The sequence below is a fragment of the Muntiacus reevesi genome, chromosome 2, assembly GCF_963930625.1.
Source record: "Muntiacus reevesi chromosome 2, mMunRee1.1, whole genome shotgun sequence".
Taxonomy (NCBI): domain Eukaryota; kingdom Metazoa; phylum Chordata; class Mammalia; order Artiodactyla; family Cervidae; genus Muntiacus; species Muntiacus reevesi.
This window is the reverse complement of record NC_089250.1, coordinates 147,416,121-147,442,050: the sequence shown is the minus strand read 5'-3', so window position 1 is coordinate 147,442,050 and position 25,930 is coordinate 147,416,121. Positions and strand designations below refer to the sequence as shown.

At 39.7% G+C, this 25,930-nt stretch overlaps 1 protein-coding gene across 8 annotated transcripts in view; it reads right to left on the bottom strand.

The window, feature by feature from the left end:
- CFAP58 (cilia and flagella associated protein 58) overlaps positions 1-25,930 on the bottom strand; it is a 171,101-nt gene that overhangs the window by 53,135 nt on the left and 92,036 nt on the right. For all 8 annotated transcript variants that reach the window (XM_065923276.1, XM_065923282.1, XM_065923283.1 and 5 more), the window contains 5 exons: positions 22,593-22,784; positions 8,564-8,725; positions 7,770-7,916; positions 1,465-1,605; positions 281-504 (listed from right to left, as the gene is read on the bottom strand). In XM_065923276.1, coding sequence (XP_065779348.1) covers positions 281-504; positions 1,465-1,605; positions 7,770-7,916; positions 8,564-8,725; positions 22,593-22,784 — 866 coding nt within the window. The remainder of the gene's footprint in view (positions 1-280; positions 505-1,464; positions 1,606-7,769; positions 7,917-8,563; positions 8,726-22,592; positions 22,785-25,930) is intronic.

Genomic DNA, 25,930 nt, shown 5'->3' with positions numbered 1-25,930 from the left:
TAAAAAATTATTTTATGCAACCAGAAAAAGACTCTCAATGGCCGGGACTGCCCTGATGGTCCAGTGGTTAAAACTCAGGAGACCAATGCAGGGGACCCAGGTTTGATCACTGGCCAAGGAACTAGATCCCACGTGCTATAACTAAGACCTGGCAAAGCCAAATAAATATCTTAAAAAAAAAAAAAAAAAAGACCTTCAGTGACCAATAGGAGGAACATAAGGTCCTTAGGAAGTCCCCATAGGCTGCTATGCGCTCACCTCCGAGGGGGTCTTCTATTACCTGAGTTCATCGACATTGGCCACACTCCTGGCAAGAATCCCTTTCTCCCGGCGAAGCTTCTTGATCTCAAGTTTGAGGATTCTCATGTCCTCCAACCTCTGGTTATACTGGCTCTCGCCTTTATTTAGCACAGACTGCTGGATCTTGATCTTCTCATAGAGCAAAGCCAACTCATCATTGCGACGAACTAGCTGCGACCCAAGGATATCTCTCTCGCTGATGACCTAGAAAGGTAGGGCAGGGCATGGCCACTGGGGGACAAAATGCCCCACGTTTCATTACAGCAGCAGCATTCAGAGAATCAGCGAACGCCCATCCAATGTCTGCATGTGCTAGGCACTCAGTAGGTGAAGCACTGAAAATAACCTGCTAGACAGCCAAGACTGGACTCCTCCCACAAGAGTTGGCAGTCTTGTTGAAAAGAGTACAACAAATTATATTATTAATAATATAGTCCATGGCCCATAGGTTTTTTCCAACATGTTATTGTATGTGTTTAAATCTGAATGTCTTTAGGGTGGGCAAGCTCTTGCCAAGTTCTATCACTCCTTACTGTCTTGTACCACGTGCTTCCCTGGTGGCGCAGATGGTAAAGAATCTGCCTGCCATGCAGGAGACCTGGGTTTGACTCCTGGGTCAGGAAGATCCCCTAGAGAAGTGACTGACTACCCACTCTAGTACTCTTGCCTGGAGAATTCCATGGGGAGAGCTCTGGCAGGCTACAGTCCATGGAGTCGAAAAGAGTCAGACATGACTGAGTGACTAACACTTTCACTTTCACTGTCTTGCACAAGCCAATGTCTCTTTTTTTTAACCTGTTAGATCTTTGAAAGCATTTAAGTTTCTAAGCCCCCAAATTATGTAATTACTCATTGTACTTATATGCAACAATGATATTACGCTAGAATGTAAACCCCTTGAGGGCAGGGTAACTTATTTTCTTGTTGGTCAGTATATCCCCAGAGCCTAAAGGAGCGGGTAACACACAGGAAGTGCTTGTAAATAGGAGCAGAATAAATGAATGGATATTTCATAATTAATCAACAGGAAGTGGGCCTCTGGGGCTGTTCTGAGAGACTCAATGGAAGAGCTCAGAAAAGCATGAGGTTTTGCGAGGAGCTGAATCAAACAATTGTGTCTGCTGATAGAGTCTGCAGGTCTGGGGAGGTGTGGTCTCTTCCTACCTGGTCCAACTCCTTCTTCTGTCTCAGCCTCTCCCCATCAGCCTCTGCTATAATTCGCAGGAGTTTTCTCTCCTCGGCTTCCTGCTTTTCAATGAAGTGTTTGGTCTCCAGGGCTTGTTGTCTCAGCTTCTGCAGCTCGGCCTGACAACGAGTGAAAGATACAGACCGATTCCACTCCGTAACAGCACAAACCAGGTCGGCAGGGCCCAGATTTAGATGGATAGTGTGCTTCTGATACTTCCTTGGGATGTCTCATTTAGCATGGTTTGATCACCCTCATAAGCAAAGAAAGCTTAACACACACACACACACACACACACACACACACACACACATACACACAAGGCCTGTAAAGAAACAACAATGCATATTACAATGATCATGTTTATTCTGAGTTGTGCCCTTGAGGGATTTCCATCATTTTTCTATATCAGTATAGCAGGAACCTCATTGGTATTCAACAGCAGTTCTCATACCAGCTAACCATGAGGAGAATCCACAAATAGTACAGAGAAGGATGTGGGGGGTGAGCATGGTGGGGGAGGGACTGGGTGGAGGTATATCTGTATGTATCAGCTCCTATAACAATCCTAATATCATCAGCATATCAATTGCAGAGATAAAGTCTATTATAAGCAAAATGTAAATTAATAAAGATAACAACTAAACGACTGTCTTATAAAACATCCTGATGGAACAGAAGAGATTGTCTTAGGAGTAGGATCTAGATATCTTTTTATATATAGATCCTACTCCTAAGACAATTCCAATCTAGATGGGAAGATGAGATATATAAGTATTATGCAAATATTAAAAAGTCCAGACAGTAATGTTTCAGAATCTTTGTTGTCACACAGTGAATTGATGCCACAGGAGGTCAGAGGACTGCATCTGTTAGGAAGGCTTCCTGGAAGAACTCAGATCTTGAGGCTACATGGAAATCCTAAGAGAAGCAAGGAAAGGCTGCTTTGACTGGTAAATTTCAGAAGGAAAATTCCTCTCATCACAGGACACATTTGCTCCAAATCCATAAGTATATTTGTGGCTTACAACACCTCTGGCATGATATTAAGTATTGTGCCTAGCTATTCTTGTCCCAATTTCACAAATGCAATTAGAGACAAAGAAGAGCAAATCAACCTGCTCAAGGTCACGCAGCTAATAAGAAGCAGAGTTGAGATTCCAACCTAGAATTTTTCATTCCAGAGTTTCTATTCCCTTTGCTACCACCATACAATAGTTCCAAGTCAAATACAGAAGATGAGTAAGACGTGAGGGATTCACCACCCACTGGAGATGACAAATATAACCAACCACCCCACAGTGTGGAGATGCTCTCTACTGTGAAGAAGGACATGGGAATACAGGACAGAGTTCCTATTTCTTCCTGGGGTTTAGAGAGAAAAACAAGTCTGGGCTTTGGCAGTTGACAGTTATCTCTAAAAGGGAGATGTATGTGCCGGGGGAGAGCAGTCAGTGGTCAGGCTCATGTGAGCAGAGGCGTGTAAACGATAAAGCACCTGGTGTGTTTACCAGATGGCAAAACATCCAATGTCGCCGAGGGAACAGCAGGGAGTAAGCCTGGTAAAAACAGCTGAGACAACCTGAGAAGGGCCTTGTACGCCATGGAGAGTATGCAGTGGGCAGCCAGAGAGTTAATCATAATAGAGGAAAGGAGAATACAGCTTCGAGGTTCCTTGCCCATGTAAGGACAGGTGGCATCACAGCCAGGTCAGCCCAAGAAGGGAAGACGGAGGAAGAACTCTGCTTTCACCCACACCCAAAATCACAAGGGAGAGGACAAGACAATATTAAGCCTCCAACTTTTCAATGGCCTGCAGGTCAACATGTGAAAATGAAAAACTAGTAACTTTTTCCTTCAAGGAAGAATTGGGTTCCCCCACCTCCACCCACCCAGAAAGGTCACAAAAGGGATGACAGAAAACCAAATACTTGCAAGTGAGCACCTCTGAACCAACCCAGCTCTAGTTGCCACCTGCCTCTAATCCATGAAGACCAAGAGTCATTAATCCCATAGCTCAAATTTATCCAAACAGTACAAGACACCGCACACCTAGCAACAGACCTGTAATGTCACAAACGAAATGCAAATAGCTACTATAAAACACAGGGTTTCCTTTATGATATTTTGTTTGCTCACTCATGAAATGTATTTTGGTCCAGGGATAAGAAAAGGGAAACAGTTAATGAAAAAAGATCTGGTCTGCTATTGTATTTACCACTTTAGGGGACTGCCTGTTAGGAAAGAGAGTCAAGAACCAGCCTTTCTATTTCTATAATCATTTAAGGTGACAGCGAAGACAGCAATAAAATACCTGTTTGGCTCATGCTTTCTTTAATAAAACTTTTATTTTCCCAGATGTGCAACATTCACTTCCCTATTCCTAAGTGCCGAGAGCTGATCAGAATCTATCAGCAGAACAAAATGAAACCGCTGTTATATTAAAATGCAATCAATGGTGTGTAAAAGTATCTGTCTGAAATGTAAAACTGTTCGTGTGTTTGGCATTGCTTGGTGCTTTTTTCCTAATATATCAAAATTCTGAGTGGTCTCCTTATGTCATAAATTTATGGGCTGTAAACAAGATGTGGCATTAGACGTTGGCAGCAAATGTTAACATCAACAAAATACCTTAGGTCTAATGCATTTAACAGTTGTAAATCTGAGCTGTCTTATCCAGGAAAGATGGTAAAAACTACTGTGCACCCAAAGCTCATCAAGAAACATTCTGGATGGGACCCGAGGCATAAAGCTGTAATAAGATGGCAGGACAAGTTCTTCAGCCACTACTTCTACAATTATACAGTTTTGTGATAGGTGTTCTTGGTGTATGTATCACCCAATCTGGCTGCGGGCATAAATCACATCTAAAGAACCATACTTGGGAACATCTCTGGTGGTCCAGTGGTTAAGAATCAGTCTGCCAGCACAGGGGACACAGGTTTGATCCCTGGTCTGGGAAGATTCTACATGCTGCAGGGCAACTAAGCCTAAGGGCAGCAACTATTGAGGACGTGTTCTAGAGCCCAGGAGCCACAGCTACGGAAGCCCGTGCACCCCAGGGACTATGTTCAATAAGAGAAGCCACTGCAGTAAGAAGCCTTTGCACCACAAAGAAGAGTAGCCCCACGCATAGCAACTAGAGGGTAGCCCCTGCTTGCCACAACTAGACAAAGCCCTGTCGGCAAGAAGACCCAGCGCAGCCAAAAATAAATGAATAAATTTTTAAAAAAAAAAGAAACATACTTGAGGGAGTTTGACCCCTTCATACGGGATCCCAACATTCACTGGGTTTCACAGAAACCATCTGTTTATATTCTGCAAAATAAATAGTGCCACCTGAAGTCTTCTAACCACGAGAATAATTAGGCTTTCTCTCTCCCTCCAACAGTTCCCATCCATGTTGCTCTAGAGAGTCCACTGAGGACAAGGATATGGTGCCCTGAAGCCAGTTGCTAATGTGACGCTGAGCGCTGGACACAGAGGATTTGCTGCTGAATTATTCACCAAGAATCAAAGTGCTGTCAGATTGATGTGGGATGATGGGGTGGTGATGAACAGAATCGAGAGCTTGTTAGAACTGGAAGGCAGACACTCCACATGAGATGGCCCCTTTAGTGTTGATGAAACAAGACAGGGACAGAATGGGCAGATGAACACAGATGCAGCAACATCTACAAAGAGCTATTGACATTCTGTCATAACCATCATGTGCTGAGAATGTCTAGAATCCTGAGGAGTCCGCAGAGTCTGGCAGCAACTGAAAAAGAAACATGGAAGAAGCGAGACTTTTCTATTGGCAGTGGGGGGGATGAATGAGGATGGGGATGATCTCTTATGGACAATTGTTTGTCGTGAGCTTGGAGAAGTGATAAATTGGGTTGTCCTGTCAAAAAGCATCTCACGGTCTACCAAACAGGCTAGGCCCTGCCCTTCCGGGAGGGATTATGTACCAACATAGCTTTGTATAACTCACTATAATAAGCTACATGTCTCTCATGGAGCAAAGTTACTAAAAAAAACAATCTGCCCTTTCCTCCAGGGTTTTGGTTTGCAAAGCTCAGATGCATGAAATTCAGAGACCTCTGTAAACGTGATTCATCTTTGAGGCTAAAAAAGTCAAGAGGCTGAAACTCAACATTTGAGCTGTCATATTTTTCTAAAGGATGTCAAATGGGCTTAAAGATAGGCCAAAATTATCCAGTCGAAGCACCAATGCAAGCCACTGTTGGATAACCTCAAATAATAAATCAAGGAGGCAGCCTTTTTTCTGTCCCTAATTCCTGCCTTAATGGAAAAAGCTGAGGAAAAGGCATCCTAGTTTCACAGTAAGTCCAAAGCAATCATCTTCCTATAATCAATGACACAAAGCTATCCAGACCTAGGATTCACCATTTGGAGCAGACTTTCCAGAACAGAAGCCCTTTAATCATCTCCCTTAGTCACCAGCTGCCAACTCTGCTGGCACAGGACCAAAGAAACAGAACTTTATTTTATTATGATTAAAATAATACAAAGTTTATGATTTAAACTTCATTTTATTATAAACTTGATTCCTTTATTTTATTATGATGCTTCTTTGGAGCTATATGTATCTAATGATGGAGGGTGTAATTGAAACAAATATTAACCAAAGTCAAACTAAGGAATCAGGAATAATTCTTTTTTTGCATAGGACATTGCTTATTCTAAAGCAGGACTTTGTCTTCCTTGGATCCCATTATGCAGCAATAATTAATCTTCTGAAAAGAGCATTCCTTGGAAAGCAAGAGATGAGGATCAGTGTCATCCTCTGAAAGGTAGAGATGATGTACCAAATCCAGTTACACTGAAGCCTTGCTAACATGGGTCCATGAGGCCTGTGAGTGAAGCAGTGTTTGCAATAAGATAGTCTGATTCAGTCAATGATAAACACCATCCCACCATAGACTTCCAGGGTGGAACAAACAACCTCCTATAAAAATATTAATATGCTTTCAAACAAGGAGAATAAGGGCAAAGATGCAAGGTATTTTCAAATTTATTTATATGTAAATAAATTTTAGTACAGAATTTTCCATTTTTTTCTATCATGAGCTGGAGTGAGGAGATGAAAGTCTTAGGTAAATATATCAATTACCATATTTTTATTGTAAAGGCATTTTCACTACATTTTAATTTTTCTCTATCCTCATGTGCCTTAACTTAATTTAATGCAGTAGTTCTAGTTCCATGAAGACATATAATTAAGTTGATAAAACCTATTGTTAAACTGAGAGTGCATATTTCAATCTACAGCATCATAGAATCAAGGAAATTTGACATTAAATCTGTCCAGTGCTACATATTCATTTTCAAGATAGGAACTATCTTTGAAGATAATCATGTGCAGAAATTCAGTCTTTCACCAGCTGTAGAAGTTTCTGCAAATGGCTCATAAACATACACATTTAAGAAAATAAAAGTGGCACTATTCTCTTAGAAGTTTCATTTTTAATTCTTTGGTCAAATGGATTAGAAGGGAAATTTACTGGATTGGCTAGGAAAAGGTAAAAACATTAGGTTTAGTGAATATGTATAGTAAAATGTATTTAATTCAAACTTTTGATACGGTATAATTATTTGGCATATATTTGGGGGACGAGTCTTTATGTTATATTAGGAGACCTAGAATATTCTAAATGTGTAGACTTAAAAGGATATATCTTAGCAATATGTGAAGACAAAGGTGGTTCCCTAGAGAAGAGGCTGCAAAGTTCTTAGACTCACAGAAGTAAGGTGATCCATGAACCCAGTTGAGGGCCAAACAAGTAAGGACAAAGTCTGACACCTGGTAGACAATGATGTCGCAGGCAGAAAAGGCACGTGCACATGAAGTAAATAAGTATCAGGGCAGTGGCACAAAGGATTCTGCCAGCATTGTCTCACAGAAGCCCTAGGGAGGAGTCTGGGAGGGTTGAGTGCAAACAAAGGGCTGGACTTGAGTTGTAAATGCAAAGAGATCGTAGTGAGCCTGAAAGTGCCAGGACTTCCTGGGCACTGCTGACCTGCTAGGTTCTCTTCCACTGATGCCATGATAACCAGCACAGGTAATCGGGGAGCTCAGCATCTCCACTGCCCCCTTCCCATTCTAGCTGGGAGCACTCCCTGTAAGGAAGACAGACCTCGAAGTGGTGGAGTTCATCCTCCTGGTGTTTTGGTTGTTCTCCCTGCCCACCGGCTATCCTCACTGAGCACGGAGCCTGGCCCCAGTGGGTCTAATGGATTGACAACTGGTTCATCGCCTTTATTATAAGGTCTGTACCTTCAGGGTTTCCTTCTCCTTTTCTATGCGCTGCTGTTCCAGATGTAGTTTCACAAGTGCCGACTCCTTAGCTGAGATTTCTTCTTTCAATTGATCTACCTGATGGGTCATAATCTTTAATTTTCTCTTCATTTCTGTTATTTCATCCTAACAAAACGAAAGGAGATATGTTTGAAAGTGAAATAAATAGACATCATCCACTATGGAAGCTCAAGACATAGTCAAGAGATTTTAAGGGAGATTCATTTAAAACAATGATTTCCTGACGGATTACAACTGGGTGTCTTTGTATCTTGTGCCCACAGATCTCAAAGTATTTCATAGCATTAACTCTCCAAATATTTTCAAGAGATAGATGTAAAAATACATAATGAACATGCCATACACATACACACATGCACACACTTTACTCCTCACTGTATAAGAGACAAATTGGAATCACAAAAAACATTTTTAACGAAAAAATTATAAAGCAAAACTCTGCACTTAAATGACAAGAGTATGCTGCTCCCCTCTGAGTCATGATAGCTATTAGCACTTTTAAAAATGAGAAACAGAGAATGGCAATTCTATATAATAATTAAAACCAGGACCACAATCTTCACATCTGATCAAGTTGTGTCATTTTCATATCAAACAATCTGACAGTTCTGCATAAACTGATCTTCTCTTTCAGGAGAATTCCCCGATTTCTTTCTCAATCTACTGTAAATTCTGCTATTAGAATAACAGAAACTGCTTTAAACGCAGCATGGGAAAGGAGCAAAATGTAAAGACATAAATATATTCTTTACCTGAGCCTCAACCAGATTTTTACTATACAGATTCCTGTCTGACCTCACAGCTTCATACAGGTTCTGTTGCTGTTTTAATTTAGTCTCTGATTCAGCAATTTTTTTCCTATAGTCAAAAATCTGCATTTCACGAACTTTTATGTCTTCCATGTTCATGAGGACCTGGAGCAGAAAGAAGTAATAAAGATGGTTAAATAGCCCATCTGTGGGTATTGGTTCAGGACAAACAGATTTTGCATCTCAGGGTAGCGAGCAGAAATGCCAGCAATCAGAAAATCTGACTGTGGCTATAATCACTGAGGTACAACACAGAAGTTCAGCCCAGCTGATTAGGAGCAAACATATACTTTATCTACAGCACCGTTCTGCTCAAGCATGAAGGCTTAGCACAGTTATTCTGTGATCACAAAACAGAAAAGAAAACAAAGAAATTCTTTCAATTCTGAAAAGCTCTCTTGCCCACCCCAACCACCAAAAAAGGAAAGGAATAAAAAAAAGCACAAGCTTAAACAGATCTTAACACAAAGCACTAGGAAGGGTAAGAGATAGATTAGCTGTTTGGCCACAGTTGTGGCTTTATAAGGTTAACCACAAGAAAGAAAAGTGACCTCTGACATTGATAGCAATCATAACGCTGTCTACCAATGTGAAACTCACTCCATCAGGGAAACCCAGAAGACTTCATAAAAATATGTGTTATACTGTGTGCAAAACACTTTGAGGCAAGATGAGATGCAGAAGTAGCTGCCTCTTTTTTGCAAGTATGGAAAACTGAGGCCCAAAATTCCACTGTGAGCCAATGCTTCTCGACAAGCAATCCACACAGTAGAAATGACATCATCATGACTCTTAGCTGCAATGACCATGGAAATTGATTTTCTAAGAACAAACTTCTTCTAAAATTCCTTAAGAAAAAAAATTTTGCAAGGAAAACTGGTTGAATGAATGGAGCTTATGCTTTAACCACAGCTAAAACACACAAGGGGAAAATTCTTAAGAATATTTCACTGCATTTCAGTGGAATTCTCTTAATTAATGACTGCAGTTGAAGGAAATAAACAGAGAAACATGACAGAGAAAGAAGGAAGGAAATGCACTTGAAGTAACACGGCCAGGGAAGCTTCCTAGAAAGAAGAGATTTACCTAGAACCTAAAGGTCAAAAAGGACTTAGCTCTTTGTCATGCTGATATTATGATTCAGGTTTCAGATACCTGTGAGCATCATGTTCCCAATCCCCAGTCATTGCAGTAGCGAATCCTTTTACTCTACTTATAGAATTAGTATTCCAGAAAATATATTCTAAGAAATCCTCTTCTAAAGTTTCCCCAACAGAGTTAATGATGGCTGGTGTTTAATATATTTCCCTTTATATCTTTAAATAGTGAAAGAAGTGTTAGTCGTGTCCAACTCTTTGCGACCCCATGGACCAGGCTCCTCTGTCCATGGAATTCTCCAGGCAATGTTACTGGAGTGGGTTGCCATTCTCTTCTCCAGAGGGATCTTCCCAATTCAGGGACTGAACCCAGGTCTCCTGCATTGCAGGCAGATTCTTTACCATTTGAGCCACTAGTGAAATCCAATATCTTTCAAAGTTTTCTTAGATTTATATTTAAGGAAGGATGGAATCAAATCTTAATAAGTGTCTTTTTAGCATATATTATTTTGCACTGCCCAATCAGTTCTATTGATCTGATATACTTAGTAACAAATGTCTTCTTTTACAAGTATTCTGATTTTATTTCTTTATTCATAGTCCCATATGCTGTAATTCTGAATAAGTGCATAAATGGGAAATAAACATTTATTTTCTTTTCCTTATTTACTTGAACCTTCTTCTCCCTTCCACCCACATCAGTCCCTCATTGACATAGAAAGAAACCAGGTTAACGATCCAGTATGTGTTCTTCCATATTTTTCTTTGAATTCTGCCTATTCTATTTAGGTCTACTAATGTCTTTATCATAATAATAGCTAATATTTCTCAGGTACTTTCTATATGCCGAGGATTTTACAGGTATTAACTCATTTAATCTTCACAAAAATCCTCATAGATGTGCATTATCATATCCCAATTTTACAAATAAGGAAACTGAAGTCAAAAGAAGTAATGTAGTTCACAGCTAGACAACTAGTGAATATACAGGTACAGGGGTTTGTTTTCCTTTTGCTTTCTGAACTTGGTCTTTACTTTTCAGCAAAGTGGGATCCTCTTATATATTTTTATGCACCTTGCTTTTTATACTTTGTGGGAATCTGGTAGAGTAGCTCTAATTCATTCTCTTTAAAAGGGGCATAATGTCCTACAATGTAGGTGAACTCCTCCCCTCTGATGGGCATTCACTTGGTTTCCATTTTTTTGCCAGTCTGAAACATGCTACAATAAACATTTTATACATGTGTTCTTATGTACTTGTTCTTTTACTTCTCTTGGGATGGATTCCCAGAAGAGGAGTATGTGGCTCAAAAGACACATATATTTTTAACTTTAATAGACACTGCTAGATTGCTTTCAAAAATGGCTGTACATTTTACATTTTCATACCACTAGCAACAGTTTTCTTAATAGAAAACTATCCTTGTGGTTTCAGGATAAACCCTCTTTGGTCATACTGAATGATTCCTTTTAATGTACTGTTGAATTTGGTTTGCTAGAATTTCATTTAGGATGCTACATACATATTCATAAGTGACTTAAGTCTATAGTTTTCTTTTTGGTTCTATTTTAATATCAAGATTTCTGCTAGTTTCATAAAGTGAGCTGAGTACCCTTTTGTTAATTCATTCAACCACTCGCCTACTCATTCATTCACTCATTGAACATGCATTAAGGACCCATCTATGGCAGGCACTATAAAAACACCAGTGATGTAGAGAAAAATAAGATGCATTCCCTACCCTCAAATTCACTTCTAGTGAGTAATTCCACTGTGAAATGATAATCAAGGAATGGATACAACCAATAATCTGAGATATGCACAGGGTGTTATGAGAGAATTAAACACTGGGAGGGTAATAGGGTGGTTATACACATCTTATCTAAGAAGTTAATATTTGGTATTTACATAATTTGTGAGAACTACCTCTTCCTTCTTGTTCCTAGATCATCCCACCTAAGGACTCATTCATCCCCAAGCTTTCTCCAAGGCCTGGAGTTTTTGTTCAGTATCACAGCAGAAGGCATGGGTTAGGTCGGTAAAGTAATGCCAATCAATATTGCCTCCAAGACCAACACAACACTGTAAAGCAATTATTCTCCAATAAAAAATAAATTAATAAAAAAAGAAATAAAGAAATTCCAACAGAAAAAAAAATTACCCCCAAGAATACATAATACATTTTTCTAAATTCATACACACAGAAAAAAAATTTACATAGCCTGGGAATTATCTGATTCTTAAAAGTTTGAAGGAACTCAATTCTAAAATAATTAGGCCCCCAGTGACAACACTGGAGCTATTTCTCTCTCAGATGTTTTGGTGGCTTCCATGGTTATTAATCTTCCTATGGTTTCCACTTCTCCTTGAGTCAAGCCTTGATGTGTGTACATATTTTCAAGAAAAATATCTATTTCAACCAATCTTTTACATTTATGCAACCAGAGTTGCACAAAGTATTTTTTTATATTCATTCATTCATTTGTGAATGAACGCTGCACCAGGTCTTAGTTGCAGCACGTGGGATCCTCAATGTTGAAGGCAGCATGTGCGTTCTTTAGTTGTAGCATGCAAGATCTTTTATTTGCAGCATGTGGGATCTAGTTCCTTGCCTAGGGATCAAACCCAGGTCCCCTATTGGGAGCAAGGAGTCTTAGCCACTGGACACTAGGGAAGTCTTTGTACAAAGTATTTTATATTATTTTGCTATTTTATTTTTATTAATTTCCATCACCCACTTTGTGTGGAAAGAAAATGGCCCAAGGTAAGACTATATACAGACTCAGTGATGAATGGCTTGCATTGTTGGTTAAGGGGCTTGAAGGAAGAAGAGGCATGCAGGTAGATCTGAAATGAAGACATTTTACTCCTTCTTCCATCGTCTCTTTGATCTATCCCTTTAGAATCCTTGAAAATGAGTAGCAGGTGGCCTTTTAAGGTACCAGCACTAGCAACTAAAATGTTTAAGTTAGGAACAAATGGGAAACCTAAATAAGGTATCCATTCCTGGATCTGTTACTTGTTTGATTTTTTTAAAGAAAGACACTATCTTAGCCCCAAATGTAGCCTTTCTATGGACATGACCACCTTAGTTGGGGTCAGTGAAATGAATAGATTGAAAATACTTTGAACAGCATCATCAGCATTCAGAATATCAAGCAGCACATCAGAGAAAAAGAAAAAAATTGCTTGTTCAATCACTTTGAGAAATATTACAGCAAGAATAATCCTTTGCACAGATAGAATAATGCTCCAGAGAAAAGACGTAACCAAGGGCATTTCTTTCTGGGGCACCCAGTTAGCCGGGTTCATCTTTTTGCAAACAACAGTACACAAAGTCTAACTTGTTTCCAGATTCTTGAAGCTGGGAGTAGCAGGAACCCATCATGATACCAAAGAGATCAAAGGTTATTTTGTTTAAATGACAGCAAAAATTTTAAAAGTATAGAAGCAAAGGGAAAAGACAATTCACAAAGCAATATATAGTTTTAAGTGTTGGGACTCAATTTGTTTTGAGGGAAATCATTCAAACCAATGTCACACAGAGGTTCAAATCCTGAAAATTCATAAAATGTGCTGAGTATTAGGTAGACACAAAACCCTTCATCAGCAAAATGTTCCCAGTTTCAAAGGCAGAGAATGCAGAATGCCAGCTATGGGTCTGGAGCTTAATTAATTGATTATACTTTAGATACCTCAAACCAACTCTGAGATAAATCACATTCAAATATAGAGTTTTATTACAGCCAGAGGGTTGGAAAGCCTAGCACGTGGAGGCCTGCTTCAGAGCACTATGAGGGTACAGTCTCAGTTTATAACCTACCACCTTTTCTTTTTCTGTTAAAACAACCTGCCGATAGAAATAATAGTGAGACAAAAATCAATAACGTGTGCAGGAAATCTGCAGCCACAGTCAAAACACCATGTGTACCAAGACAGGAAGAGAAAGTAGGTCATTGAATCTGGAGTCTTTTAACTTGCAATTGATGAAATATCAGTACAATAAACTTTTAAAGTAAGTTTTTCTGACTTGGTGTCAATGGTTTGAATGCTGACAATGCCTTTACTTCCATAATAAAACTGGAAAACTCACTCTCAAAAAAAAAAAAAACTTTGCGCCCAGTCATGTGAAATTTTAAGTCTTCTCTATTTGTCTTGCTTTCTTATTTTATCCTCTATCTCAAATTTAGGGAGGCATATCTATTTTTCTATCTGTTTTTAATAACATGTTATGCTACAAATTAAGGCTATAATATCTGCCTAGGAGGGCTATAGTGAGGATAAAAGTGAGAAAAATTATATTTATGCCATAATATAAGTACCAGGCGTATCATAATTTAATCATTTAATAAATGTTAATAGACTATCATGGTATGTTTAACATTATGTGATATTATACAATATTAGCACTTAAAAAACCAACTTGGTTTTTTCTATGGATCAAATTCTGTTCTCCTCCAGGAAAAGAGTAATCCATAGTACACTTATTTCATTATAACATGAAAAGTTTATAATTTGTGTATGTCCCCTTGAAGGCTCTCTCCAGAGGTCTACCCTATTAAAGATGCTCTGTATAAAAAAAACATCAAATTAATATTGAAGAAACAGAAACTTCATTTTATAATGAAGTACCTAGTCAGTGAATGATATTTCTTTGATCAACTTTTGCTATCCTCACTTCTAAATCCTTGAAAGCACATTATTATTCATTTCTTGGAACCTCTGTCTACAAGAGCTTTGCTTGACATTGTTAGAAGGCAAATAAGCAGGGAGCTAAGAAACTTATTGGTAGGAATTCATTGCGAAAAATGCTTTCCAGTATATAAGAAGGCTGGGAAGGGATAGCTAGAAGTTTAATATTTAGAATGAAAAAGAAGAGGGTCCTAAAATGAGCCAAAGGCATAATATGCAGAATGTTCCCCAGTTTTAATCATTAACTAGGAATGATCTTACCTAAAATTTATAAGTCTAGAAAAGAGTAAATGTGGTAGACCATAACTTATAATTGGGCTTCTCTAGTAGCTCAGTTGGTAAAGAATCTGCCTGCAGTGCAGGAGGTCCGGGTTCGATCCCTGGGTCAGGAAGATCCCCTGGAGAAGAAAAGGGCAACCCACTCCAGCATTATTGCCTGGAAAACCCTATGGACAGAGGAGCCTGGTGGGCTACAGTCCATGAGGTCACAAGAATTGGACATGACTTAGCAACTTAACCACCACAACTTATAATGCCACTCTTGGTGCCTCTCAATTCAGCCGAATAATAAAATTTATACTGCACCAGAGGAAAAAGCACGAAGATAAAAAGTGCTGAATATATACTGGGTAAAATATCTAGTGGGAAGCTGCTATATAGCCCAAGGAGCTCAGTTTAGTGATGACCTAGAGAGATGGGATGGGGTAGGGGGAGGCTCAAGAAGGAGGGATATATATACACATATAGCTGACTCACTTTGCTGTAAGTGAAACTAACACAACATAGCAAAGAAATTATACTCCAATAATAAAAGAAAAAACGTCCAACTATAAAGAATAAGTGCTGAAATACTGTAGTAGCTTGTCATGGCTCCATGAATATTTGCTCCCATCACCTCTATGGGAGGAGTCTACTTGCCCTTGCTGTTGAGGCTGGGCCTGGACATGTGACTTGCCATAGCTGATGGGATGTCAGAGAACATTAGGCAAGCAGAGACCTATGAACTGTGCTTGCGTGGCTGGGTCTGTCCTTTGCATTCCTTCCATTCTCCATGAGAACAGTGTGCATATCCCGGAGGATGAGAAGCACACAGCAAATCTGGAGCCAACCCACAGCCTCAGGCCAAGTCCGGGCAAACTCGGCCCAGATCAGCTGGCCCTTGTCAACTGCAGGTGTGTGAGTGAGAAATAAGTGCTTGTTTTTGCATGCCGGTGAGACCTGGTGGTTGTTTATTATGCAGTAACATCATAGCACATGTTGACTGAGACAAACACATAAGGCTTGGGATTCTGAGCCATCCAATTCTGGCACAAAAAGGGATCTTCTTTCTCATTTGCAAATGCCAAGTTAAATTAATAAAATGTAATGTAGGGCTTTCAGCAGCTTAGATTTCACCTTTTTTTCCCCTTCTAAATAAAAAGAATCAGAAAGCAAATGTTGACACTGTTTTTGCAGCCCAGAAGGAAGAGGAGAGCAGGCCAGAAGTCACTCACAGCTAAAACTGCCAATGATAATTCAGATAACGTTGTCCGTCATGGCAACCTATTTCAAAAGAATTTAAAGGCGAGCAGACCCATAAGTTTAAGAAAGTTTAGTCACTCAGTCATGGCCACTTTGTGACCTCATGGGATAAACAGATTACTGAAGAAGAATTTAATATAGATACCTAAAAATAAGTCTTTGACTAGTTGATACAGTTGTTTAATTATGCTTTCCATTCACCCTTTCAAAATATATTTGAATACCTATTTAATGAATAAGTAACATAAAGAGCTCAAGAAGACTTGCCCTCAAGGAACTTATAAATTGCATGAGGCACAATCGGAAATGCAGATATGGTAATAACATCAGATTTCTTCACCTGGCAGAGAGGGGAACCAAGTACAGCTGGATTAGAAAACATTTTAAATAAAGCTCTTGTAAGGCTTTATTGGTACTTGACTGGGGCAAGGTTTTTTGGATCAGGATACTAAAGTAACATATATTCATTTCAGAAAATTTGAAGAACACAAAAAGCACATAAAGAGGTAAATTAAAAATGATCTGTATCTCTACTATTCAGAAATACCTAGTTTTCACCTGTTGATCCATTACTGTCTACTCTTTTTCCTGTTTAAAAAAAAAAAAAGGAACTAGACTTCAGCTTTTTCTTCTTGCCTAACTCTCAGAGAGTACTTTTCTTTATCACTGTGGGTTAAACAACATACACACACATGACTTTCTCCCAGAGCAGGTCTATGAGATTTCTCCTGTCACTGATTTTGCCAGAAACATGCTCAATCTGCATGTACAGTTCTTTCTTCATCTCCAGAAAATATTTTCTGTTATATCTTTGATTTGGGGCTCAGTTCCTCCATCAGAGACCAGCAACCTATAGGATGCTTTTTATTCCCTGTCCTTATCTCTTATCCTCTCTTTGATCATTTTTGTCTTTTGTTTCCACCTCTATTCTAAGAGTATGAAGAAAACCTTGGAAGAAAAGCTATGACCAACCTAGACAGCATACTAAAAAGCAGAGACATTACTTGGCTGACAAAGGTCCATCTAGTCAAAGCTATGGTCTTCCCAGTAGTCATGTATGGATGTGAAAGTTGGACCATAAAGAAAGCTGAGCACTGAAGAACTGATGCTTTTGAACTGTGATGTTGGAGAAGACTCTTGAGAGTCCCTTGAACTGCCAGGAGATCCAACCAGTCCATCCTAAAGGGAATTAGTCCTGAATGTTCATTGGAAGGATTGATGCTAAAGCTGAAGCTCCAATACTTTGGTCGCCTGATGCGACGAACTGACTCATTTGAAAAGACCCTGATGCTGGGAAAGACTGAAGGCAGGAAGAGAAGGGGACAACAGAGGATGAGATGGTTGGATGGTATTACCAACTCGATGGACATGAGTTCGAGCAAGCTCCAGGAGTCGGTGATGGACAGGAAAGCCTGGCGTGCTGCAGTCCATGGGGTCACAAAGAGTCGGACACAACTGAGTGACTGAACTGAACTGAACATTCTAAGAGAACTACTCAAGTTTGCACTCCACTTCACTGATTCCATTTTCCACATCAGTTCTGTTCTTTACTAACTTACTAACTTCAATGTGGATTTTAAATCTACCATTGCTTGCTTTGGGTTGGTTTGGGGTTTGCATGTGTTTTAGTCTCTTTACAACTGTTCCTTATTCTATCCATCACTTCGTTTCTGTTTCATCTTTGTTTTGTCTTAGAGGTAATGTCATCTTGGACTTATAACCCAGATGATAGTTCTCTGTCCTACCGGGGTCACACTGTTCTTAACCACAACAACAGAACATCTACAATCTTCATTTTGTGTGCTAGGAAGCCCAACATGACACCTAGTATCTCCAAGAATTCTTAAAGGAATTCTGTTTCTCCTATTCACTGTGGCTTTGATTTCCTATTTCAGTAGAACTCCAGATTCTCGATTGGCACTCTTCTCTGGCACATATGGTTCCTTTTCCCGGAGGGTTGCCTCACATCCCACATCCCTCTTCACCCCGTCCCTGCCCCCACAACGCACAACCCAGCCCCAGGGTTGATGCAGACTGTCACCGAAGGTTGCAGATACAGAGCACAGTAAAGAACTTAAACTTGACCATCGGAGGTCCCATGCTTAGCACTTCCTCGGCCATTCCTGCCCTGGGAACTGGTCCTGTCTCCCAGAAGAGCCCAGCCTACCCTCTCATCTTCTCCTATTCCCCCCATTTCCTGCTCACCACTGCCCCTCCCCTTCCCAAATGCAAGCAAGTTCAAGGAACTGTGAATCGAGGGCCAGGTGGATTTTCCTCAGTTCACCTCTACTGGCTTTAAAATTCTCACCCTGTGCTCGCTTCGGCAGCACATATAAAATTCTCATCCAATCTCTTTTCTTCTATTTTAGCATGACTTTATGTCAATCTTAGTGTTTGATGCCATTAAAACTTTTCATCTCTGTTACTGACATTTAATAAGAAGTTGAAAATAGCTACATTCAAATGCCACTTTGAACAAAAATTCTGGGTTGTTTATCTACAAAGTAATTAATATATTTACTTGCTTATTTATGAAATGTTCCATAGCATTTACTATGTGCCAGAGATCATTCTAAATACTTTACCAACATTATCTCATTTAATTTTCACTACCCACCCCATGATATAATGACCCCAGTCCTTTTCATCTGCACACAGATAAAATTTAGGTCAAACCATATAAATAACTTTGCATTTTGTTCTTATCAGATTCATATTGTGACCATGTTCCCCATTTAAAAAATATTTTTCAAACACGTGATTTTAATGGCACATGGCAAATTTGCACAATTTATTTTGAAGACTGCTCTTTTATAAAAATCTTTGCATTCTTATTCTTCATACACACAGTTTTTACAAAAGAAATTGTGGGGTCAAAAGGATAAACTTGGAACAACTAACTTTAGAATGAAATGAAAATATCAGTTTCATGACATCTTCCCCCAGTCCCTGGTATTATTCCTCAACTTCCTATAAATAGGATACATGAAAGGGAGCTTTCTGTTTGTGGGAAGAGGTGTGTGTGTGTGTGTGTGTGTGTGTGTGTGTGTGTGTGTGTGTGTGTGTGTGTGTGTGTGTGTGTGACAGTAAAGAAAGAAATACGAGATGGTGTCAAAAAGATATACATGTTTTTAATAAGAAGTCTAGAGGTGACACAAGTTGCTGTAGCAACTGATACATGCTGTCAGGAGTTAAGTAAGAGAGAAAAATTGTAGTTGATAAATAATATTTTAAGAACTCATGCTTAAATCTATAGATTCAATGCAATCCCTATCAAGCTACCAACGGTATTTTTCACAGAATTAGAACAAATAATTTCACAATTTGTATGGAAATACAAAAAACCTCGAATAGCCAAAGTAATCTTGAGAAAGAAGAATGGAACTGGAGGAATCAACCTGCCTGACTTCAGACTCTACTACAAAGCCACAGTCATCAAGACAGTATGGTACTGGCACAAAGACAGAAATATAGATCAATGGAACAGAATAGAAAGCCCAGAGATAAATCCACGAACCTATGGACAGCTTATCTTTGACAAAGGAGGCAAGGATATACAATGGAAAAAAGACAATCTCTTTAACAAGTGGTGCTGGGAAAACTGGTTAACCACTTGTAAAAGAATGAAACTAGAACACTTCCTAACACCATACACAAAAATAAACTCAAAATGGATTAAAGATCTAAATGTAAGACCAGAAACTATAAAACTCCTAGAGGAGAACATAGGCAAAACACTCTCCGACATAAATCACAGCAAGATCTTCTATGACCCACCTCCCAGAATATTGGAAATAAAAGCAAAAATAAACAAATGGGACTTAATGAAAATTAAAAGCTTTTGCACAACAAAGGAAACTATAAGTAAGGTGAAAAGACAGCCCTCAGATTGGGAGAAAATAATAACAAATGAGGAAACAGACAAAGGATTAATCTCAAAAATATACAAGCAACTCCTGAAGCTCAATTCCAGAAAAATAAACGACCCAATCAAAAAATGGGCCAAAGAACTAAACAGACATTTCTCCAAAGAAGACATACAGATGGCTAACAAACACATGAAAAGATGCTCAACATCACTCATCATCAGAGAAATGCAAATCAAAACCACAATGAGGTACCATTACACGCCAGTCAGGATGGCTGCTATCCAAAAGTCTACAAGCAATAAATGCTGGAGAGGGTGTGGAGAAAAGGGAACCCTCTTACACTGTTGGTGGGAATGCAAACTAGTACAGCCACTATGGAAAACAGTGTGGAGATTTCTTAAAAAACTGGAAATAGAACTGCCATATGACCCAGCAATACCACTTCTGGGCATACACACTGAGGAATCCAGATCTGAAAGAGACACGTGCACCCCAATGTTCATCGCAGCACTGTTTATAATAGCCAGGACATGGAAGCAACCTAGATGCCCATCAGCAGATGAATGGATAAGGAAGCTGTGGTACATATACACCATGGAATATTACTCAGCCGTTAAAAAGAATTCATTTGAATCAGTTCTAATGAGATGGATGAAACTGGAGCCCATTATACAGAGTGAAGTAAGTCAGAAAGATAAAGAACATTACAGTATACTAACACATATATACGGAATTTAGATAGATGGTGGCGATAACCCTATATGCAAAACAGAAAAAGAGACACAGAAATACAGAACAGACTTTTGAACTCTGGGGGAGAACGTGAGGGTGGGATGTTTTGAAAGAACAGCATGTATATTATCTATGGTGAAACGGACCACCAGCCCAGGTGGGATACATGAGTCAGGTGCTCGGGCCTGGTGCACTGGGAGGACCCTGAGGAGTCGGGTGGGGAGGGAGGTGGGAGGGGGGATCGGGATGGGGAATACATGTAACTATATGGCTGATTCATGTCAATGTATGACAAAACCCACTGAAATGTTGTGGAGTGATTGGCCTCCAACTAATAAAATAATATTAAAAAAAAAAAAAAAAAAAGAACTCATGCTTAAATTATTTAGGTGAGACATTATGTAACCTTGTGCAGTTAAGCATCAGAAATTATGAAAAACAGTTACCAGCAAAACTTGGTACCAGTATCTCTCCTTCATAAGGGAACAGAGAGAAATACATAATCCTATATTAAAATCAGTGACGGCAATCTTTTTTTATCACCCATCATCTATCTATTTTTTAACCCAGTTTTGGCGCCTACTATTTACCAGCATTTACTATGTGCTGGAAATGAAGAGAAGAATGCGATAAAGTCCTTGCTCCTAAGAACTCACTACAAACAAGGGTATAAATAAATAAGTACACTAGAAGATGGTAAGAGCTGCTCCAGAAATATCAACAAACCCATTAAGTAGGAAGTGACTAGCTCTGCCTAAGGAGTTAAAATAGGTTTGACCCCAGACATGAGCATTTGATCTGGGTACTGAAGCATGAATAAGAGTTTTCCATTCAGAGAAGGGGGAGGAAAGGGCTTTCCAGATAGAACAGAGAGCTTAGCCTCTGTTGCATAAGTCAGAATATATGAATTGCTGTGTCTTGCAGGGGTTACAGGTATGTAACAAAATACTGATTCGCTCTACTCATAGGTGGGCCAGGTGGGACCTGGGCAGCTAGCATCCCTAGGTCAGCCCCTCCAGCCCTGCACAGGCTCATCCTCCTCATTCCCACATACTGTAGACATGCTATCTTCTACAATGCTGTGATGCAAAGAATGTTAGGAAGCACTGCCCCAGGTTGCTGAGAGATGACTGAGGTTTGTAAGGCTGGGAGTAATAATAAGATTTCATTGGAATTTGTAACAACTCTGACAGTGTGATGGCAGCCAGGAATGGCGGGAGATTGACTGCCAGGAAGGAAGACATAGGAGGTTACAACAGATTATATGTTCAGATATAGTCTCTGTCTCACCAGGTAGGGCCCCTCCCTTAATAGGATCACAATGCTGCCCGAGGATATCAGGATTGATCACGTAACTTCCTTTGATCAATGAAATATGAGTGGACTGGCCCTTTACCCTTCCTTTGCCAGCAGAAGCTCTGAGAGCATATCAAAGGTTTACTATTACACAGATTTCCCTCTATAAGAGGCCAACACATTCTAACAGAGTCGATCTGCAATGAAGAGGACATGAAGCAGAGCTGTGGCTGACCTTCAAAGGTCATTAATGTGAACAAAACATAGATCTCTGTTGCTATAAACGACTGAGACCTGAGGGTTATTTGCTACAACTTAATCTGACGGATACAGGGGCTAACAAGCTTAGCCACGCTAGAGAACATGAGTGTCTGAAATGACAACTAGTCCTCTCAGAGTCAGTAAATCAATTAGTGGAGCTTCTTACATGATCAAGTTGCAAGAGGAATATGCTGTTTCACAATGGTTTCCAACCAGGGGTATGAGGATCACGGGCCATCTTTTACAAGGAAGACATGTCTTGCCAGGGATGGACTGATCACATGCATTTGTGTTCCTCCAAACTTACATTCTGCAAATATCTAATCAGCATTCGTTTACTCTAAATGGGCAGTAGCTGATTTGCTAGCAGAGTTTATTGCCCACTATCTTAAATCTGCATGTGAACCACAAGCAGCAATCTGAATAATCTGTCTTTGCAACAATGTGTGGCAATCAGAAATAATGCAGTGATGCTCAACCCATACCATGGAGGACTAGCTTACCTTTTGAGTAAGGTCACTGGCTTCATTGATGTACCGATCTCGCTCCTTTTCCAGTTGAAAGATGATCTTTCTCTGCTTCTGAGCCTCCTCTTTGTAGTTTTGGATTTCTTCCTCCAGATTCCTCTTGGCTTGTTCATGGAGCTTTACCAGGTCTATCTGTTTCTGGGTTGCACTGACTGCCTTAAGCATATTCTGAAAATAAGGACAGCACCGAAAAATGTTTGTGGGTTTTTGGTTAAATTTACTTGTTGCATTAATCCTAAAATAATTAGGTGCATTGTTTGGGAGATGAATAAAAATAATCATATTTTCTACAGAGTACTAAGAGCTTGTTATGTTAATTTTGCACAGAGCACTATAAACACACATGCTGCTGCTGCTGCTAAGTCACTTCAGTCGTGTCCGACTCTGTGCAACCCCATAGACGGCAGCCCACCAGGCTCCCCCGTCCCTGGGATTCTCCAGGCAAGAACACTGCAGTGGGTTGCCATTTCCTTCTCCAATAAACACACATAAAAAGGCACTAACAGACAACATCCCTAGGAAGTGGGCCTATATTGCTCCTTTATTAGGGGTAGGAAACTGAGAATAAGAAGATAAGCTACTTACCTAAAAGTTCACGGGCTTCCCCAGTGGCTCAGCAGTAAAGAATCTGCCTGCATTATAGGAGGAGCAGGAGACACAAGTTCGATCCCTGGGTTGGGCACATCCCCTGGAGGAGGGCATGTTAACCCACTCTAGTGTTCTTTCCTGGAGAATCCCATGAACAGAGGAGCCTGGTAGGCAACCAACCATAGGCTCACGAGAGACAGACATGACTGAGCACGTACATACGCACACACAAGTTCACATAACGGGGGAGTGACAGAGCTAGGATTTGAATCCCAAGCTGGCTGACCCAAAGCCAATCTCTATTCCAACTCTAGCCTTTCACTTGTGAAGTTAGAACAGCTGAACCTAATCATGTATCACAGGCTTTGACCACAAAATAAAAACCTTCTTATTAAAAATGCAGATAGCCAGAATTAACATATGATCCAACAACAACACTTCTGGCCATCTACTCAAAAGAACTGAAACAGGTGGCCAAACAAAAACTTGTACGTGAACATTCAGAGCAGCACTATTCATAAAAGCCAAAAGGGGAAAACAACCCAAATGTTCATCAAGTGAAGAATAAATAAACAAAATGTGCTATATCCATACAATGGAATACTACTCATCCACAAAAAGGAATGAAGTAGACACTACAACATGGTTGAAGCTTGAAAATATTATCCTGAGTGAAAGATGTCAGACATAAGAAGTCACACATGGTATGATACCAGTTATATAAATATCCGGAATGGTCAAATCCACAGAAACAGAAAGCAGATGAGTAACTTCCAAGGATGGGAGGAGGGGAAAGTGGGGGTGTGACTGCCTGAAAGGTACAGGGTTTCCTTTTGGGTGGTGAAAATGTTCTAGAACTAGAATCATGATGTTTTTACACAACACTGTGAATGTACAAAATGGCACTAATTGCAAATTTTGTTTTCTGTGTATTTTACTACCTTAAAAAAGAATTATAACCTGGTTTAAAAAAAAAAACAAACACACAGATGCTCATATCCCAACTCCAGAGAGTCTGATTCCATGGGTCTGGGATGAGACTCTGGCACCTGCATTTTTCTTTCTTTTTTTTTGGAAAGCTGCCCTGGTGGTTTCTGATGCTACTACAATGGACGTGCCTTGGTTTGGCTGCGCAAGAAGTCAGGTTGTTCCTCTGGAACACAGAATTAACACAGTGCAACTCTGCAGCCATGCTCATGATGGACCACAGCACATCTGCTTCTCTAGCCACAGCTGAATGGACCCAGCAACTTCCGAAATAGAGCCTCTAGATTTTTGTAACCCAGTAGAAGATGTAAACTCAGGAGCTGTTTGTTGGTGATAGCTTTTTTTCTGCCATTTGGACAGGGAAACAGAGAAAGAGAGATGATTTCACTGAAAGACAGAAATGAAGCTATGACTCAGCTGGAAGTCTAGTGGTGGAGGGAGAGGGCTTTCTGTGCGTTCCAAGAGTGCAAAGCCAGGTTTTCCTCCTTCCTGAGGCCCAGCTGTATCCTTAGGTTCTATGTTGCTGTTTAGTGGCGAAGTCGTGTCTGATTCTTTATGAACTCATGGACTGTAGCCTGCCAGGTTCTTCTATCCACGGGATTTCCCAGGCAAGAATATTGGAGTGGGTTGCCATTTCCTTCTCCAGGGGATCCTCCCAACCCAGGGATCAAACCCATATCTCCTACACTGGCAGGCAGGTTCCTTACCACTGAGCCACCTGGAAAGCGCCCTGGGTTCCAAGAGGCACTTCATAATCCCTTCCCAAATCTCTAACCAATATAGACCTGCAGTCAGGACTGAAAACCACTGAAATATAAATTGGTTTAAAAAAAAAAAAAAGGACATGAAACCTTGGTCGGATGACGACATAGAAAAATGGAAAAGGTCAACTTTACTTTCAAGTACTGAATTAAACATTTGCTCTATGAAAGATAAAGTCCCTTCAACATGACACTGAGAGAACCAAATATATGAACATTGCTGCCTGTCAAAACTATGTCACTCATTCATTCAATGAAGGTGGCATTTCAAGTCAGTGAGGAAAGGATGTGTTATCAATAAAGGTTGACTGCGCACCTGCAAAGGAGCAGGCGCTCTGTCAGGCACTAAGGATGCAATGGCTGGAAAAGAAAAAAAAGTTTAAAAAGTACCTGCCCTCAAGACGAAGCTGATGTAGTCAAATCAAACAAATAAATGTAAAATTAAAGTGTTAGGTGTCCTATTGTGGCAGAAAATCAAAAGGCGGTTTACCAGAACATACAAAATACAAATGGATTAAATGGTGTATATGTTACAAAAAATTGTTTTTAAATCTAAATCCAACAATAGTATTTATATTATTATTTATATTATATTATTTATATATTTATCTTATCTATAAATTTATAGAATAAAGGCACAGTTCTAGGATTATGCAAAAAAAATAATTAATGACTTTCTGAAGGAGTGCTCAGCATGTAAAGGTACTTAATCTTCTACTCTTTTCTGAGATTCCCTTAATAGTCTGCTCTAAGCTACAGGATAAACTACTTCGTTAACATTTATTCATTTCTGGGAAACCTAAAGAAATATTAAAATAATAAATATTAAAGTAATAAAAAAAATTGAAATGAATGAATATAGGCTGTATCTACTTTGATAAGATGAAGCTCTCTTGACCAAAAGCCAGCAGGCTGTCTGCTGTGGAAGCAGCCTCCCCACTCTACACCTGGCCCATCGCTTCATGTTTCATTCTCCCT